At 55.0% G+C, this 19,714-nt stretch overlaps 1 protein-coding gene across 4 annotated transcripts in view; it reads left to right on the forward strand.

The window, feature by feature from the left end:
- The window catches only part of EWSR1 (EWS RNA binding protein 1), a 360,583-nt gene that overhangs the window by 277,129 nt on the left and 63,740 nt on the right, over nt 1-19,714 (forward strand). For all 4 annotated transcript variants that reach the window (XM_069619263.1, XM_069619264.1, XM_069619261.1 and 1 more), the window contains exon 15: nt 5,773-5,870. In XM_069619263.1, the coding sequence (XP_069475364.1) occupies nt 5,773-5,870 (98 nt within the window). The remainder of the gene's footprint in view (nt 1-5,772; nt 5,871-19,714) is intronic.

The following is a 19,714-nucleotide window of genomic DNA, read 5'->3' on the forward strand; positions in this document are numbered from 1 at the left end:
GCAGGTGTCTGGCTCCAGGCCAGGGCCCCTGCTACGGGTGATTCCTGGCATCATGCCTCCCCCAGCCGCAAGAAGAAAACTGAGCGGAGCTCCGGCGACAGGGGCCCAACATGAGGCTAAGCACCACAAGTCCACGGGCACTGGTAGCGCCATTGCGACAGGCTCCCTGGAGGCCAGGGCGAGCTCAGTGTCCCCGGCACCTTAAACTACGAGCCAACGCTCAGGTTCGACGAAGAAGAGGAAGTCGGACCACCCGGGCAAGCTTCTGGAGATGCCCTGGGTTGACCCGTCTGAGAAGGCCAAGGGAGAGCGGGCCCTGATTCCCCCTCCACCCCTGCCAAAAAGGCAGGCAAGGTCATGAAGGCCCAAATTCACTCGGCGAAGCTTTCCATTGAAGGAGTGGTGGCGTCCCTCTCGAAGGCCGCAGATGCGGGTTCGCAGGGTATGACCCCCTAAGGCGAGAGTTTCCCTGCCTGCTAGGAGGGAATAGTCTTTTCAGCCCATAGAAAAGACACTGGAGAAGGCGATGCCCGTCATCTCTCCGAAGCAAGTCTCCCCTGGTCGTAGGAAAGGGGGGGGTGCACGATAGTACTGCAGGGCACGAATGTCTCCTCGGAGAAGGAACTTTCTACCCTTCAGACCATTTTGGAAGAAAATTTTGTCCAGGCCAGGTCCTTCGGGAGGGACCCCGACAAGGGAGACGTCGAGACTGGCGACGAGCCCGAGGAGTGGCAGGGCGTAGAGGATTTGGAGGACCCTTCACCTCTGCAATAGTTGCGCCCATCTCCGCCACCACAGCAGCCACTGCCTCCCCCGACGGACATTTCGGTAGACATTCTCAAAGCTCTACACAGCTTGTGCTTGGCGATCAGGACGTTGCCCATTTCCCCGGCGGAGACCCCGTGGCACCTGGGCCATCAGGCAAACCCCCAGTCAAGAATAGGAGTGTTCACCCTCCACTGCCTTGTCACCCTTGCCTGAAGATCGCAAGAGTGAGGTCCATCAAGTCCCTTCTCGGCATGTCATCCTGCATATACCTTGTTTCTGCCGTGCCGGCTGCTGATGCAGCCACTGCAAGAGTTCCTCGTTGCCCGTTGGATTCAGGTATCAAAAAGCTTTGAGGACAGTATCTCCCTCGACAATAGTTTCCGTCAAGCGACGCAGTGGTGGGGAGTCCGCATCTGTCGGCTGGCACAGCCTTCCAGACCCCTCCTCATCAGGAGATGGTCACGACGGATGCCTCCCTGGAAGGATGGGACGCGCACACTGGAAGTCTCCACGCAAGAGGCCTGTGGCTGCCAGAAGAGAAGTCGTTGCATATCAATGTGCTGGAGCTGCGGGCAGTGTTTTGAGCCCTCAAGTCTTTCCTTCCGTCCCTCAAGGGCAAGGTGATACAAGTTTTCACAGACAACACCCTCATGTTCTACATCCCAAAGCAGGGGGGCACCAGATGCCCAGTGCTCTCCAGAGGCCCAGGGTGTCTGGCACTGTGCAGTTGCCCAGGGTATGTTGCTTGTCCTGTTTCATCTAGCAGGAGTGAAGAACACCATCGCAGACTCCCTCAGAAGGGAGCTGCGCTCCTGCCACGAGTGGGAGCTTCGGCAGGACCAAGTGGATCTCTTGTTCCGACGATTGGGCAATCCCCACATTGATCTGTTTGCCATGACGGCAAACACAAAGTGCAGGATGTTCACCAGCAGGTTTCCCCAGCCGGGGGCATGGAGGATGCATTTCATTCCCCTGTGACGGCCTGTTCCTGTAGTCGTTCCATCCGTTGCTTCTGTGACTGTCAATCAACTCAGATAGGCCCGGTGCAGGAATATCCTCGTCGCACCGGCGTGGCAAAGACCGATCTGGTACCCGGACCATCTGGACTTGTCAGCATCCCCTGCAGTTAAGCTTCCAGTGGCTGCAGATCTCGCCAGCAAAGGAGGCGCGATCCTGCACCACGACCCAGGGTCAACTGCCAACAGGAACAACTGCCAGGGCACCAGCTGCACCATTGGAACAAGGTACTGTGTTGAGGAAACTGGTTGAATCCCTTTTTCATTTCCAAGGCTTGACCTTGTCTTCTCTCCTTCTTATAACTTTTGCTTCAGAACATTGACAATATTGAAGTACTTTTGGATCTGTTGAATCGTGAACTGTTAGACCATGTGATCTTCGGCAACTGGCCCCGGTGTCTTTCGACCCTGGCTCCGGCCCTTTGACTTTTGAACTCCTGTCTCTGAGCGTTTCTTGATTCTGCCTGCCTAACCAAAATATTGCCTGTGATTTTTGCCTCCAACTCCCTCTGGGTAGCTCAGGTGCTAAGTGTGTTTTTGCCCCGGTAGCATTTTATGTCACGGATACACGTTTGTTTAGTAGACCGAACTGTCAAAAAGTGATCGCAATCGTATTCGCGGTAACCTGTTTTGTGCCTAGCACCAGTTCATTCAAACACAGGGTACTTACCCTGAGACTTACTGTAGAAAGTGAATTGGTTAGTTGTAGTATATTTAACGTGTGGTTTTTATTGAAGTTTGATAGTAGTGTTGTGTTTATAACGAATGGTTTAAAAATAAATGTACTTATTTTTCTACCTGAAACCTTGTCAGTGTTTGTTTGAGTCACAGTAATTGTGGTCCCTTTGTGTAATCTCTGCTACTCCTCATATACTCTAGAGATAGGCCTGGCTGCTCTGCCACTGCTACCACTATGACATAGTAGTACAGGCTTGTACCATAGGTAAAACTTGTATCACCACCTGTAGTTTTAATTTTGTGTAGTGGTCCATAAGGCCACTTCACAGGATTCTGCCTAACACCTGGCTTTCGAATTCTTAAGGTTTCTCGGCCTCATGATATCCTGCATTTTTCTGGTGCCAGAGGCCTGGCTGACGAAGAGATCCCTGCAATGGTTCCCCAATATGCTGTGGTGGCAGTTCTCAGGCAAGATGTTGGATCCCGTTCAGATTCCAATCTGTCTCCGAGGATCTTCTGTGGTGGGTCAACGAGGGGAACCTGATGAAGGGGGAGCAGTTTTAGCAACCGTGGCCGGAGGTGACTGTAGTGACGGACGCTTCCTCACAGGACGGACAACACAGTGGACATGCATTACCTCAACAAGAAAGGGGGTGGGGGGGTAGGGTCACTCCCGTTGTGCAGAGAGGCAATGCAGCTCTGGTTCTGGGCAATCCAACAAGGAATTTCGCTCTCAGCAGTTCTTCTGACCGGAGAGGACAAAATCGGCGGCAGATGCTCTGAGCATGCAGCACGATCTCTCACGCGTGGGAGTTGGCTCAGGAAGTCCTTCAGGAGATCTTTGCCCTTTGGGGAACCCCCCAAGTGGATTCCTTCGCCACCAGTGCCAACCGGAAGTGCGAGAGATTCTGCTCAAGGGAATTTCCTCCGAGAGGACTCTTGCACTCATTCATAGTGGATTGGTCATTCCCACTGCTGTACGCGTTTCCTCCAGTCCCTGTCAATCTTCAAGTGTTAAGGAGGTTCAGATCCCACATGATCCTCATTGCTCCGGATTGGGCCAGGGAGAGCGTGGTACCCGGACCTTCTAGAAATGTCTCAACCTTCATGCTTGGTATCTGAAAGGTTGAGGTATAAGGATTGGGACTTCCTGGGTGATGTGATGGAGGTTTTGCTTTCGGCCAGGAGGCCAGGAACAAAATCCCTGTACCGTTGGTGTAAGTTTTACAACTGGGGCAGAGGACAAACTGTTGATGCTTTTCAGTGTTCCATTCCTGTGGTTTTGTCTTTCTTACTTTCTTTGGCACACAGGGGCCTTCAAGTGGGTACCATTAAAGATTACCTGGCGGCGCTGTATCTTCAAGCACTCGTCCGAAGAATGTTCTTCCTTTAGATTCTTTTGCTTTCCCAATTTCTTAAAGGGCTCACAAATGTGTTCCCACCGTCCTCTTTCTAGGTGCCGGTTTGGGATTTGAATTTGGTATTGAAATGCCTGATGGGTGCTACATTTGAACCTTTGCACTCTTACACTTTGAGATTGCCTTTCAAGACGGTGTTCTTGGTTGCGTTTACTTCCGCTCTCAGAGTGAGTGAATTGCAGACACTTTCATCTAAGCCACCCTTTACTGTGTTTCACAAGGATAGGGTTGTACTGAGGGTACATCCTTCCTTTCTACCTAAGGTAGTGTCAGAATTTCATTTAAGCCAGAAAGTGGTTCTTCCGTCTTTCTATACTCCTCCTCATCCTGGTAAGGAAGAGGAGCAATTCCATAGGTTGGACCCTAGGAGAGCTCTGAGCTTTTATATTTCTAGGATGTCCGGGGTCAGAGTGGATGATCAGCTCTTTGTGGGATATGCTGGACACCGATTGGGCCAGGCTGTTACCAAACAGACCTTGTCCAGGTGGATTATCCTCACCATTACTGAATGTTACCGATTGGCGGGTAAGGACCCTCCTGAAGGGTTGCAAGCTCATTCCACTAGGGGTATGGCTACTGCCACAGCCCTTCAACAGGGAGTTCCTATTAGGGATATTTGTGATGCAGCCACATGGGCTTCTATCCACACCTTTGTTAAAAATTATTCCCTGGATACGATCCATGGGCAAGATATGGCCTTTGGTAAGGCGATTCTTTATTCCGCCATCTGATTGGGTAATCTAAATTCTTTTCCCTCCTCCATTTTCTTGTACTGCTTTGGGAGTCTGTCAAAGATGTGGAATACGTTGGAGGACACAATCCATTCGAAGAACAAGTTTCTTGCCAACTGGTAACGTTCTTTCGATTGGATATTCCTCCAATGTATTCCACATCGCCCTCCCAGCCTGCTCCTCTGGAGAATTTTCTATGCGATTGCAGCTTACGTTTCCGCAAGGCTATGTGCAGCCAAGCAGGCATTGGATAGGTGCATGTCACTCCTTATGGAGGAAAAAACATAAACTGAGGCTACGGGTGCTGTGCGTCCTATTTATAACATTGTGAGGTCACCCTTGACGGAGGCCTTCAAGAGACATCGACCTGACGCCCTCTGCCGAAAAAGTTTACCAAAGTACACAGCTGTGGACATTACATGTCAAAGATGTGGAATACGTTGGAGGAACATCCAATCGAAAGAACGTTACCAGTTAGTAAGTAACTTGTTCTTCTCCCTAACAGGGTTGTCACTGTAACCAAAACTCTACAAGAGCAGAGATGAGATACTAGGTATCCCCTCAGCACTCAACATAAGGTGGTGTGTGCTGATCTCTTAAGTTACGTTTTAGGACTGGTAAAAAGCAACACTGCACATAGGATGCTGTGTGCTGCAAAAGTGTAAAGCGGGTGCTTTTAAGATTATATGGAAGAAAGCACTACTCCTTAAAATAATGTAAAACCTAAAGGACAGAGTTCCCATGGTTCGAGCAAATAGGAAATAAATGAGGGGGAAAAAGGCTCCACTCATTCTGGCGAACAAGAAAACGGTCCAGAAGTTCAGTAAAGAGTGCTGGGGTTCTCACCAGGCGAGGCTATTGAGCATAACACTGATACATCTGTCTAACAGTTCCCCTATTACCCTACAGTATTGATTAAGATGGTGGTTAAAATGATACGTTTTACAGCACGTTGTACATGCATTTTCACGGTCACTCGCTAGTGAATTTGAGCCACAACTGGATCTGAAACCATTTCTGGATTCCAAGTATCTATTGGGAAAGCTACATTTCACACACTTACAAGAAATAATTTGATTTTCATAGATGGTTGTATGTTACATTTTCATTCTGATTGTTTGATTGCTTGCTGATAATTTATTCTGATTGTTTTGCACCTAGGGGCTGTGGAAATCAGAACTTTTCGTGGCGGTTGGAATGTAACCAATGCAAGGCTCCCAGGCCTGAAGGGTTTATTGCCCCACCGTTCCCACCTCCAGGTATGATGGGTACTTTAGACCTTGTCACTTCTCCTGCATATGGTATGCTGATATTCAGTTACAGAAAGTGTCCGTAGCACCTTTGCCAACCATAAGCATGCCTCGATAAAAATGCAAGGGTCTCCTGTTTTAACTAAATTACTTGGTGATAATTTACTCCATTAAAATTAATTCAAAATGTATTTCTGATGCTTGTGAATCTGCTGAAATCACAATCTGTACATATAGCCTTAGTCGTAATCTCCAGCATTGGATCTTTCATAGATTCACATGCTGTGAATATTCCCGTCAGGCTGGGAATCCTCAGTAAAATAGAGCAGTTCAAATTAAAGTGAAGCTGCACTTTAGTGCTTTATCGTCTCCCTTCTCCAGCATGGGGTCTGGCATGGATTCACTTGCTCATGAATATTCCCTGTCAGGCCGGGAATACTCTGTAAAAGAAAAAACGTTTACAAACTGTTTTCCCGCCTATAAGCCAACCACTGAGCTCAGGGTCATACTGCCCCCAGCCAATGACTTCCCTCTCCCTAAGCTCCTCCGGCAGCCATCTTCAGATTTTTACTGCACGCCCAAGTGTTGGGAGTCCTCGTGTTTCGCTCTTAGGGCTTCCTTCGTTTTTAGAGCTTTTTTTGCTAGGAAACTTCTATTTTTGTTGGAGCCCGTGTGCTCGATAGTTTCTTCATCTGACTAACAGCTATCCATTAGGGAGAATTCTCATAAATGTGCTAATTCGCTTCACCTTAGACCCCCAGCAACTGCCCTAGATTTTGAGGACTTGATTTTTTTTTTTTTAACCTGGGGATAGTTTGAGCCTTTTTTTGCACTCTGTATTTTGATGTCTCTTGTGTTCTTTGATTATGGAGTTTTAGACCACTCCATAGGCGGCATCGTTTCATGTGTCACAGGGAAGCCTTTTTTAGGCTTCCCCAGAGAATCTAGTTAAATTGACTTTACTAGTCTTTTTAAATTCCTAGACCCAGCACACTTTTATAATAGAATGCTGGAGGGGTTACCTAGTATCCCCTATGTCTAGAAACTCATGTAGCATTCATAGGCAATGGTTTTACAACAAACTACCATGATTTTTCCTGGCGGTGAACACCGGTAGCTAAATATCGCGGGAGACATGTTTTTCAAGATGGCGCCTAAGCCCCGTTTGTTTAAACAGGTCCCGGTCTTGGTCCTTCTAGAGTTTCTCTTCACGCCAAACTAGGTTGTCCCTTTGTTTCTATGCCTTTGGCGGGCTTCAGTACTGAAGACCGCCTCTGGCACCAGAGTGTCTGGGGTGGGCAGTAAGTGAGGGAGGTGCCCAAAACTCCCTGTGCTTTAGTCTTCTAGGAGACCCAAATGCACTCTGGTGTGATTGGCTGGTTGACTGTCCGGCAAGGACAGCAACCCTGCTGGGTGAGTGGCAGCTAGGCTGGAATGAATGGGCGAAAACTGTTTAAAAGGCGAGTCTCTTGTACTGAAAGGCAGTCGACCACTGGAATGAAAGAATGGAAGAGGGCTGCTGCTGCAACTGCTGGACCGTTGGTTTGCCTGGTGGAGCCCTACTACAGGTCCAAATCGCCAAATTCATCTCGACAGAGAAGCCCTTTCAAGGACGACTTCTTCCTTTGAGTTGGTGGGACCAATCAACTCGTAAGCCACCTGGATACCATTTCTCTGAGCTGGTTCGGATTAACCAGGTGGAAGAACAGCAACCGCAATCGAAGATTTGCCAGCCTTGTGACCCGTGCAGGAGTCCCCTGAGTTCCCTTTGTCCCCACGACTAAGGCTCGGGGACAGCGAGATCTGCAGGAACTGCCAGGAACAGAAGTATTCAGCTGCATTTCTTTTCTCCAGCATGGGGTCTGGCATGGATTCACATGCTCATGAATATTCCCCGTCGTCAGGCTGGGAATCCTCGGTAAAGAAAAAACCAGTATCAGTTTCGTTTCTGATCTGTCTTTCGTAGTAATAACCAATCACTGGTCTCTGCGTCATACTGACCACAGCCAATGACTGCCCTCTACCTAAGCACCGCCTCTGGCAGCCATCTTCAGATTTTTACCGCACGTTCATGTGTTGGGATCCTCGTGCTATTGCTCTCGAGCGTTAGTGCTATTTTTTCGCGCTTTTTCACAAAAACTTCGATTCTTTCGGTCAAAAGAGCCTCAAGCTCCACCGATCCTACATCCGATCAACGGGGACCCGTGTCGGATTCATCTGTGCCCCTCAAGGGTGAAGATTTCGTCGAGCTACACTTCGGAGGACTCCAGAAGCTTCTCAGGCCCGGTCTCGGAGATGGCCCAGGAGAAGGGAAGCTCGACGCCCGGAAAGCTGTTCAGGGCCTGCCCTGGATGCCAGCTGCAGAACGTCTTCAAGGAGGACGAACACTCTTTCTGCCTTTACTGCCTTCATGGGGACAAGACGCACGTGGAGAAGGACTGTGCGTTTTGCGGCAACATGTCGGAACGGACCATGAAGGACCGCCATCAACGTCTCGCCAGCTGGCTGGAGGGTAAGAGCCCGTCTGGCGAGAAGAAGAAGAAATCTGAGCGGTCTTCTAAGACCTTTGAGGGCGCCCCGGCGACGGGGGCCCAACATAAGGCCAAGCACCGCGAGTCCGCTGGCACCGGGAGCGCCGAACGGTCGGGCTCTACGGGCGCCAGGCAGGGCGCACCCTCCCCGGCACCATCAACCACGAGCCAACGCTCTGGGTCGGGTAAGAGGAAGGCCGAGCACCCGGCGAAGCTCCTGGAGAGACCCCGGTCGAGCTCTAAGGCAGAGGAGGAGCGTGGCAGTGCCCCCTCCCTCAAGGATAAGGCGGTGAGCGCACCTAAGGTGGTGAAGGCCTTGATCCATTCGACCAAGCCCTCTATCGAAACGGTCGCGGCGGCCCTGGCACAGCCTGTGGAGGCTGCACCAGTGGTGGCGGCCTCGGGGCCCAGAATCTCCCTGCCTCCTCGGAGGGAGTCTTCTTTCGTGCCCATCGATAGGACCCCCGTGAAACCCTCCGTGGGGAAGAAGGGGGGGCAGGGCGTCGTCGTAGATTCGGCCTCAACCTCAGAAGAGGAACTGATCGAGGTCTTAAGCCACGGCCTAGGCGTGGAACAAGACCAGCCCGTCGGAATGGGCCCCGACGCAGGTGACGACGACGACATCGTCGAGGATACCGACGGGGCCCCTGCTCGCCCGTCGGATTCCCCTCTGCCAGCGCCGCAAGACAACTCAGCGGCCATTTTGTTGGCTATACAGTCCTTATGCTCCGAGATAAGGACGAGACTACCGTTACCGACGGAGGAACCTCTCCCGTCGGGGGATCCAGAACCGGGACCTTCTGGTGTTCCCCCTACCAAGAAAAGAAGGATCCATCCACCGCCTCCTTTTCAACCGTCGCGCCCCGTCCAGCCCTCCTCCCCGTCCACCCGAGGGGATGATACGGGGACTGACACGGCAGCGACGGGTACGGACGACGAGGCATACGACGAGGATTTTCCGTCGTCGCCTCCCACCAGGGCTTCTCCGCCCGACGAGATTGGATCGTTCCACTCAATGATCGCCAGGGCATCCGAGCTTTTCCAACTCTGCCCTGAGGAGAAGAAAAAGGAAGGCTTCCTTTACCAACGGCGCGAGACCAAGAGGAAGACGGTCCTCGCAGTGCCTCTGTTGGACGACATTTGGGATGAGGGCCTTTCCCTCCTCAAGAACCCTTCCACGACGCCAGCGAAAAGAGACCGGTACGAGAAAAAGTACCGGGTCCCGGACTCGGCCCCCCTATGCCTCCGGGCGCAACCTACCCCGGACTCCGTCGTCTCCGCGGCAGCCAGGAAGAAAGCGGGGGGGGGGTGCGGCCTCCACGTCGACTTCCCCGCCGGACGGCGAGGGAAAGAAATTGGATGCCATGGGACGCAGAGTCATCTCGTCGGCGGCGGCGACGATTAAAGCGGCCAACGCCTTGGCTATCGTGGCCCGCTACGACAGGGAACTCTGGTACAAGATAGCTCCCCTGCTGGATTTTCTGCCGGACGACAAGAGGGCGGAGGCCCTTGAGATCCTGCAGGAAGGTGAGGTGGCCTCGGACCACGCCATCACCGTGGCGACGGACATCGCCGACACTGGGTTCCGCCAGATGGGCAACGGCGTTTGCCTTCGACGTCGCGGATGGCTCAAGGCTACGGACTTTCGGCAGGACGTCCAGACCAGGGTCCTGGACATGCCCTTCGACGGGAACAACCTGTTTGGGAAGACAGTGGACGATTCCCTTCAGGCCATCAAGGCGGATACTGAGACGGCCCGGGCCCTTGGAGTACTGCAACAACGGCGGACGCCCTTTCGGAGCGGCGGAGGCAAGGGCGCCTCCAAAGGTTCCGGCGGCGGTTTCGCTTCCTACCGTCAAGCGGCCCGCTCGTCGTCGCAAGAGGCCTACAGAGGACGAGGCAAGTCTGGCGGCCCCCGCCGTCGTCGCCAAGGAGGCCAAGGCCGCGTCCAAGCAGGATTGAACCGGCTGTGGGGTCGGGCCCCCACCGAAGCACCCCGGTGGGAGGCCGGCTGGCGGGCTTCGTCAGCGTGTGGGAGTCCATCTCCACCGACCGTTGGGTGCTGGACGCCCTGGCCCGGGGCCACGCGCTCGAGTTTCAAAGAAGGTGCCCGCGCGTCCCCCCCCGTGGCCAGGAAAGAACTTCACGTCCCTCAACTTCTCCTGGAGGTAAAGGCGATGCTCAGAAAGGGCGCCATCGAACTCGTCCCAAAGAGGCTTCGGGGCTCCGGAGTCTACTCGCGTTACTTCCTCGTGAAGAAGAAGACGGGAGGATGGCGCCCCATCCTGGACCTGCGACGCCTGAACAAGTTCATCAAGGCGCAGAAGTTCCGGATGGTCACCCTCCAGCACGTCCTGGGTCAGCTGGAGGAAGGAGACTTCCTATCGTCGTTGGATTTGGAGGATGCCTACTTCCACATTCCCATCCTAAAGGGGCACCGAAAATTCCTCAGATTCGTGGTCCAAGGGCGTCATTACCAGTTCAAAGCCCTTCCCTTCGGACTGCGGTCGGCACCCAGGGTTTTCACCAAGTGCCTCGCACCGGTGGCGGCGCAGCTGCGCCGCGAGGGGATTCACGTCTACCCCTACCTGGACGACTGGCTCATCCGCGCCAAGACGAGGGAGCTCGCCGTGGTCCACACGGCAAGGACCGTCCAACTCCTCACGGACCTGGGATTCTCCGTGAACTACGCCAAATCCCACCTGGTGCCCGCGCAGGTCGCACTGTTTCTGGGAGCGAGGCTCGACACAGTGTCCCTTCTGGCCTCCCCGTCGGAGGAGAGGACCAGGACCATCTTGGGCAAGGTGCAACGGATGTTGGTGGCCGACGCGGCCAAGGTGAGGTCCATCAAGTCCCTCCTCGGGATGATGTCTTCCTGCATCTGCCTCATTCCCATGTGCAGGCTCCGGATGCGCCCGTTGCAAGAGTTCCTGGATGCGCGCTGGATCCAGACGACGGGCAGCTTCGAGGAAAGGATCAAGCTCGACGAGAGTTTCCGACGAGCGATACGGTGGTGGGGCACCCGCGCGCATCTGACGGCGGGCATGGACTTCCAGACCCCAGCCCACCAGGTGACTGTGACCACGGATGCCTCCCTAGAAGGGTGGGGAGCGCACACCGAAAATCTGCACGCAAGGGGACTCTGGCTCCCGACGGAGAAGTCCCTGCATATCAACGTCCTGGAGCTCCGTGCAGTGTTTTGGGCCTTCAGGTCCTTCCTTCCGTCCCTCAAGGGCAAGGTGGTGAGGGTCTTCACCGACAACACCACCACCATGTTTTACATCAGGAAACAGGGCGGAACCAGGTCCCCAGCGCTGTCCAAGGAGGCGCAGGACCTGTGGCATTGGGCCGTCGCCCAAGGGATTCTTCTGGTGCCGTTTCATCTGGCAGGGATAAAAAACACCATCGCCGACTCACTCAGCAGGGAGCTGCGCTCGTGCCACGAGTGGGAACTACGGCAGGATCTGGTGGATCGCCTCTTCCGACGGTGGGGCACACCCCAGATCGACCTGTTCGCGACGGCGACGAACACCAAGTGCCGGAGGTTCGCCAGCAGGTTTCCCCAGACGAGGAGCATGGGCGATACTTTCTCGTTCCCCTGGGAGGGCCTGTTCCTCTACGCGTTCCCTCCCTTGCCTCTGCTAATCCGGCTCGTCAACCAGCTCAAGAGGTCACGGTGCAGGATGATCCTCGTCGCACCTGCGTGGCCGAGGCAGATATGGTTCCCGGACCTTCTGGACTTGTCGGCGTCCCCGCCAATCAAGCTGCCGGCGGACGCGGATCTACTCTCCAGGGAAGGAGGCGCCATCCTCCACCACGACCCGAAGTCGCTGAACTTGCAGGCCTGGCTCCTGCAGCGCTAGAGTTTGGAGGATACGACATACCGGCCGATTGCAGAGAGGTTCTTGCAAAGGCCAGGGCGTCCTCGACTCTTAAATGCTACGGACACAAATGGAAGAGGTTCTCTGTCTGGTGCTACGCACAGAAGATTAACCCTCTACAGATTACGGCTCCCCAAGTGCTGCCGTACCTGCTGACGCTGGCCAAAGCTGGTCTGGCACACGCGTCCATCAAGATTCATCTTGCTGCGATCTCCCGATACACCAGAACCACGGGCCGGACGTCCTTGTGGTCTCATCGTCTGGTGAAAGAGTTCATGAAGGGACTGTTCAGATCGTTCCCGCCGGTGAAGGCTCCGGCCCCGGCGTGGGAGCTCAACGTGGTGCTGACCAAACTCATGGGACCTCCGTTCGAGCCTCTGCACTCGGCCCCGTTGAAGTTTCTATCGTGGAAAACAGCTTTTCTCGTGGCCATCACCTCCGCACGACGAGTGGGAGAGATCCAGGCCCTTTCCTGCAAGGCCCCGTACTTGACTTTCCACGACACGAGGGTAGTGCTCAGGACGCACCCCTCCTTCATGCCCAAGGTACCGTCGGACTTTCATCTCAACGAACCCTTGGTGTTACCTGTGTTCTTCCCGTCGCCTTCGTCGCCGGCTGAGAGGACTTTGCACTCGCTGGATGTAGCTAGAGCGCTGAAGTTCTACGTGGACCGCACGAAAGGTTTTCGGAAGACGTCACAACTCTTTGTGAACTTTGGACCTGTCAATCAGGGGAAGGCTCTCTCGAAGGCTTCCATCTCCAGATGGCTCTCCGGCTGTATCATGTACTGTCACCGGTTGGCAAACCGACCGCTGCCTGGCCGTCCGAGAGCCCATTCCACCAGAGCGATCGCAGCTACCACGGCGTTCCTATCTGGTGTGCCCCTGCTGGACATATGCAGGGCTGCTACGTGGAGGTCGACGCACACCTTCACGAAATTCTACTGCGTCGACCGGGATTCCAGGGAGGAGTCCAGGGTCGGCCAAGCAGTGCTGCGCAACCTGTTCGCCTGAGGTGAGCCTGGTGAGGAGGTAAGATGCTTAATGTTGAGTTGATGTGATGCTTAATGTTGAGCCTTTGCCACCTCCCGTGGTTGTGCATGTGTGTACTGCTATGTATTCTTTATTCATGAGCATGTGAATCCATGCCAGACCCCATGCTGGAGAAGGAACAAGTTACTTACCTGTAACTGTTGTTCTCCAGCATGGGTCTGGCATGGATTCACATGCGAACCCTCCCGCCTACCCCTCTGCGGCTCTTCACTTGGTCATACTGCCACTTCACGTGCTTCCAAATCTGAAGATGGCTGCCAGAGGCGGTGCTTAGGTAGAGGGCAGTCATTGGCTGTGGTCAGTATGACGCAGAGACCAGTGATTGGTTATTACTACGAAAGACAGATCAGAAACGAAACTGATACTGGTTTTTTCTTTACCGAGGATTCCCAGCCTGACGACGGGGAATATTCATGAGCATGTGAATCCATGCCAGACCCATGCTGGAGAACAACAGTTACAGGTAAGTAACTTGTTCCTTCTTCAATATAAGGTACTGTGAAAACCTGACCGAGAGAACTTGCCGCTCACCGGAAAAGTTTGTGGAACTTTGGCAACTTGCAGGCCTAGTCAGCTAGTGACCCGACATATGAAACTTTCTTCCGTGAACTATTTCTAAGAACCGTGGCAAAGACCTTTCTGTTTTTTAAATACCAGAACCGTTTTTACTTATTCTCCAGCATGGGGTCTGGCATGGATTCACATGCTCATGAATATTCCACGTCGTCAGGCTGGGAATCCTCGGTAAAGGAAAAACCAGTATCGGTTTCGTTTCTGATCTGTCTTTCGTAGTAATAACCAATCACTGGTCTCTGCGTCATACTGACCACAGCCAATGACTGCCCTCTACCTAAGCACCGCCTCTGGCAGCCATCTTCAGATTTTTACCGCACGTTCATGTGTTGGGATCCTCGTGCTATTGCTCTCGAGCGTTAGTGCTTTTTTTTCACTTTTTTTCTCAAAAACTTCGTTTTTTTCGGTCAAAAGAGCCTCAAGCTCCACCGACTCTCCGATCAACGGGGACCCGTTTCGGATTCGTCTGCGCCCCTCAAGGGTGAAGATTTCGTCGAGCTATGCTTTTGGAGGACTCCAGAAGTTTCTCAGGCCCGGTCATGGCCCAAGAGAAGGGAAGCTCGACGCCCGGAAAGCTGTTCAGGGTCTGCCCTGGATGCCAGCTGCATAACGTCTTCAAGGAGGACGAACACTCTTTGTCTTTACTGCCTACATGAGGACAAGACGCACGTGGAGAAGGACTGTGCGTTTTGCGGCAACATGTCGGAGCGGACCATGAAGGACCGCCATCAACGTCTCGCCAACTGGCTAGAAGGGAAGAGCCCGTCCGGCGAGAAGAGGAAGAAATCCGAGCGGTCTTCTAAGACCTTTGAGGACGCCCCGGCGACGGGGGTCCAACATAAGGCCAAGCACCGCGAGTCCGCTGGCACCGGGAGCGCCGAACGGTCGGGCTCTACGGGCGCCAGGCAGGGCGCACCGTCCCCGGCACCATCAACCACGAGCCAACGCTCTGGGTCGGGTAAGAGGAAGGCCAAGCACCCGGCGAAGCTCCTGGAGCGGCCCCGGTCGAGCTCGGAGGGGGAGCGAGGCAGTGTCCCCCCCCCCCCCCCCCCCCCCCCCTCAAGGATAAGGCGGTGAGCGCACCTAAGGTGGTGAAGGCCTTAATCCATCCGGCCAAGCCCTCTATCGAAACTGTCGCGGCGGCCCTGGCTCAGCCTGTGGAGGCTACACCAGTGGTGGCGACCTCGGGGCTCAGTCTCCCTGCCACCTCGGAGGGAGTCCTCTTTTGTGCCCATCGATAGGACCCCCGTGAAATCCCCCGTGGGGAAGAAAAAGGGGGGGCAGGGCGTCGTCGTAGATTCGGCCTCAACCTCGGAGGAGGAGCTGGTCGAGGTCTTAAGCCACGGCCTCGGCGTGGAAGAAGACCGGCCCGTTGGGATGGATCCACCTCCTTTTCAGCCGTCGCGCCCCTTCCAGCCCTCCTCCCCGTCCACCCGAGGGGATGATACGGGGACTGACACGGCAGCGACGGGTACGGACGACGAGGTATACGACGAGGATGTACCGTAGTCGCCTCCCACCAGGGCTTCTCCGCCCGACGAGATTGGATCGTTCCACTCAATGATCGCCAGGGCATCCAAGCTTTTCCAACTCTGCCCTGAGGAGAAGGAAGGTTTCCTTTATCAGCGGCGCGAGGCCAAGAGGAAGACGGTCCTTGCGGTGCCTCTATTGGACGACATTTGGGATGAGGGCCTCACCCTCCTCAAGAACCCTTCCACGACGCCAGCTAGAAGAGACCGGTACGAGAAAAAGTACCGGGTCCCGGACACGGCCCCCCTGTGCCTCCGGGCGCAGCCTACTCCGGACTCCGTCGTCTCCGCGGCGGCCAGGAAAAAAGCAGGGGGGGGGTGCGGCCTCCACATCGACTTCCCCACCGGACGGCGAGGGAAAGAAATTGGACGCTATGGGACGCAGAGTCATCTCGTCTGCAGCGACGACGATTAAAGCTGCCAATGCCTTGGCTATCGTGGCCCAATACGACAGGGAGCTCTGGTACAAACTGGCTCCCCTGCTGGACTTCTTGCCGGACGACAAGAGGGCAGAGGCCCTGGAGATCCTGCAGGAAGGTGAGGTGGCTTCGGACCACGCCATTACCGTTGCAACGGACATCGCCGACACTGGGTTCTGCCAGTTGGGCAACGGCGTTTGCCTTAGGCAGCGTGGATGGCTCAAGGCTACGGACTTCCGTCAAGACGTTCAGACCAGAGTCCTGGACATGCCCTTCGATGGGAACAACCTGTTTGGGAAAACAGTGGATGATTCCCTTCAGGCCATTAAAGCGGACACCGAGGCGGCCCAGGCCCTTGGGGTTCTGCAACAACGACGGACGCCCTTTCGGAGCAGCGGAGGCAAGGGCGCCTCCAAAGGTTCCGGCGTCAGTTTCTCCTCCTACCGTCAAGTGGCCCGCTCGTCGTCTCAGGAGGCCTACAGAGGACGAGGCAAGTCTGGCGGACCCCGCCGTCGTCGCCAAGGACAAGGCGCTAAAGCCTCGTCGAAGCAGGATTGAACCGGCCGGGGGGTCGGGCCCCCACCGAAGCACCCCGGTGGGAGGCCGGCTGGCGAGCTTCGTCAGCGTGTGGGAGTCAATCTCCACCAACCGTTGGGTGCTGGATGCCTTGGCCCGGGGCCACGCGCTCGAGTTTCAAAGAAAGTGTCCGCGCGTCCCTCCCGTGGCCAGGAAAGAACTTCACGTCCCTCAACTTCTCCTGGAGGTGAAGGCGATGCTCAAGAAGGGCGCCACCGAACTCGTCCCAAAGAGGCTTCGGGGCTCCGGAGTCTACTCGAGATACTTCCTCGTGAAGAAGAAGACGGGGGGATGGCGCCCCATCCTGGACCTGCGACGTCTGAACAAGTTCATCAAGGCGCAAAAGTTCCGGATGGTCACCCTCCAGCACGTCCTGGGTCAGCTGGAGGAAGGAGACTCCCTGTCGTCGTTGGATTTGGAGGATGCCTACTTCCATATTCCCATCTTGAAGGGGCACCGAAAATTCCTCAGGTTTGTGGTCCAAGGGCGTCATTACCAGTTCAAAGCCCTCCCCTTCGGTCTACGGTCGGCACCCAGGGTGTTCACCAAGTGCCTCGCACCGGTGGCGGCTCAGCTGCGCCGCGAAGGGATCCACGTCTACCCCTACCTGGACGACTGGCTCATCCGAGCCAAGACAAGGGAGCTCGCCGTGGTTCACACGGCAAGGACCGTCCAACTTCTCACGGACCTGGGATTCTCCGTGAACTACGCCAAATCCCACCTGGTACCCGCGCAAGACACTCTGTTTCTGGGAGCGAGGCTCAACACTGTGTCCCTTCTGGCCTCCCCGTCGGAGGAGAGGACCAGGACCATCCTGGGCAAGGTGCAGCGGATGTTGGTGGCCGACGCGGCCAAGGTGAGGTCCATCAAGTCCCTCCTCGGAATGATGTCTGCATCTACCTCATTCCCATGTGCAGGCTCCGGATGCGCCCGTTGCAGGAGTTCCTGGACGCGCGCTGGATCCAAACGACGGGCAGCTTCGAGGAAAGGATCACACTCGACGAGAGTTTCCGACGAGCGATCCGGTGGTGGGGCACCCGCGCGCATCTGACGGCGGGCATGGACTTCCAGACCCCAGCCCACCAGGAGACAGTGACCACGGATGCCTCCCTGGAAGGGTGGGGAGCGCACACCGGAAATCTGCACGCAAGAGGCCTTTGGCTCCCGATGGAGAAATCCTTACATATCAACGTCCTGGAGCTCCGTGCAGTGTTTTGGGCCCTCAGGTCCTTCCTTTCGTCCCTCAAGGGCAAGGTGGTGAGGATCTTCACCGACAACACCACCACCATGTTTTACATCAGGAAACAGGGCGGAACCAGGTCCCCAGCACTGTCCAAGGAGGCGCAGGACCTGTGGCATTGGGCAGTCGCCCAAGGGATGTTTCTGGTGCAGTTTCATCTGGCAGGGATAAAAAACACCATTGCCGACTCACTCCGCAGGGAGCTGCGCTCGTGCCACGAGTGGGAACTACGGCAGGATCTAGTGGATCGCCTCTTCCGACGGTGGGGCACACCCCAGATCGACCTGTTCGCGACGGCGACGAACTCCAAGTGCCGGAGGTTCGCCAGCAGGTTTCCCCAGGCGAGGAGCATGGGCGATGCTTTCTCGTTCCCCTGGGAGGGCCTGTTCCTCTACGCGTTCCCTCCTTTGCCACTGCTAATCCGGCTCGTCAACCAGCTCAAGAGGTCACGGTGCAGGATGATCCTCGTTGCACCTGCGTGGCCGAGGCAGATATGGTTCCCGGACCTTCTGGACTTGTCAGCGTCCCCGCCAATCAAGCTGACGGTGGACGCGGATCTACTCTCCAGGGAAGGAGGCGCACCGCGACCCGAAATCGCTGAACTTGCAGGCCTGGCTCCTGCAGCGCTAGAGTTTGGAGGATACGACATACCGGCCGACTGCAGAGAGGTTCTTGCAAAGGCCAGGGCGTCCTTGACTCTTAAATGCTACGGACACAAATGGAAGAGGTTCTCTGTCTGGTGCCACGCACAGAAGATTAACCCTCTACGGATTACGGCTCCCCAAGTACTGCCGTACCTGCTGACGCTGGCCAAAGCTGGACTGGCACACGCGTCCATCAAGATTCATCTTGCTGCGATCTCCCGATACACCAGGACCACGGGGCGGACGTCCTTGTGGTCTCATCGTCTGGTGAAAGAGTTCATGAAGGGACTGTTCAGATCGTTCCCGCCGGTGAAGGCTCCGGCCTCGGCGTGGGAGCTCAACGTGGTGCTGACCAAGCTCATTGGACCTCCGTTCGAGCCTCTGCACTCGGCCCGTTGAAGTTTCTGTCGTGGAAAACAGCGTTTCTTGTGGCCATCACCTCCGCACGACGGGTGGGAGAGATCCAGGCCCTTTCCTGCAAGGCCCCGTACTTGACTTTTCACGACACGAGGGTAGTGCTCAGGACGCATCCCTCCTTCAAGCCCAAGGTACCGTCGGACTTCCATCTCAACGAACCCTTGGTGTTGCCTGTGTTCTTCCCGTCGCCTTCGTCGCCGGATGAGAGGACTTTGCACTCGCTGGATGTGGCTAGAGCGCTGAAGTTCTACGTAGACCGCACAAAGTGTTTTCAGAAGACGTCACAACTCTTTGTGAACTTTGGACCTGTCAATCAGGGGAAGGCTCTCTCGAAGGCTTCCATTTCCAGATGGCTCTCCGGCTGTATCATGTACTGTCACCGGTTGGCAAACCGACCGCTGCCTGGCCGTCTGAGAGCCCATTCCACCAGAGCGATCGCAGCTACCACGGCGTTCTTATCTGGTGTGCCCCTGCTGGACATATGCAGGGCTGCTACGTGGAGGTCGACGCACACCTTCACGAAATTCTACTGTCGACCGGGATTCCAGGGAGGAGTCCAGGGTCGGCCAAGCAGTGCTGCGCAACCTGTTCGCCTGAGGTGAGCCTGGTGAGGAGGTAAGATGCTTAATGTTGAGTTTGATGTAATGCTTAATGTTGAGCCTTTGCCACCTCCCGTGGTTGTGCATGTGTGTACTGCTATGTATTCTTTATTCATGAGCATGTGAATCCATGCCAGACCCCATGCTGGAGAACAACAGTTACAGGTAAGTAACTTGTTCCTTCAAGACACTAACTAGCCCATTGACTTTGGCCTACCTATTGCATTGAATCAACTCCTCTGGTGAACGCAATCTATTTGCACTGTTTTAGAGTAACTGTAATATTCGTTTTAACTTAAACCTTTTTGCTCCTACTTCAAAGCTATTTTGCTCCTACCTCAAGGGAGCTCAACTGTTTAGTAATCAGTACTGTAGTATAATTTTTGTGATAT

Source organism: Ambystoma mexicanum, chromosome 10 (assembly GCF_040938575.1).
Source record: "Ambystoma mexicanum isolate Mex_15411 chromosome 10, UKY_AmexF1_1, whole genome shotgun sequence".
Taxonomy (NCBI): Eukaryota; Metazoa; Chordata; class Amphibia; order Caudata; family Ambystomatidae; genus Ambystoma; species Ambystoma mexicanum.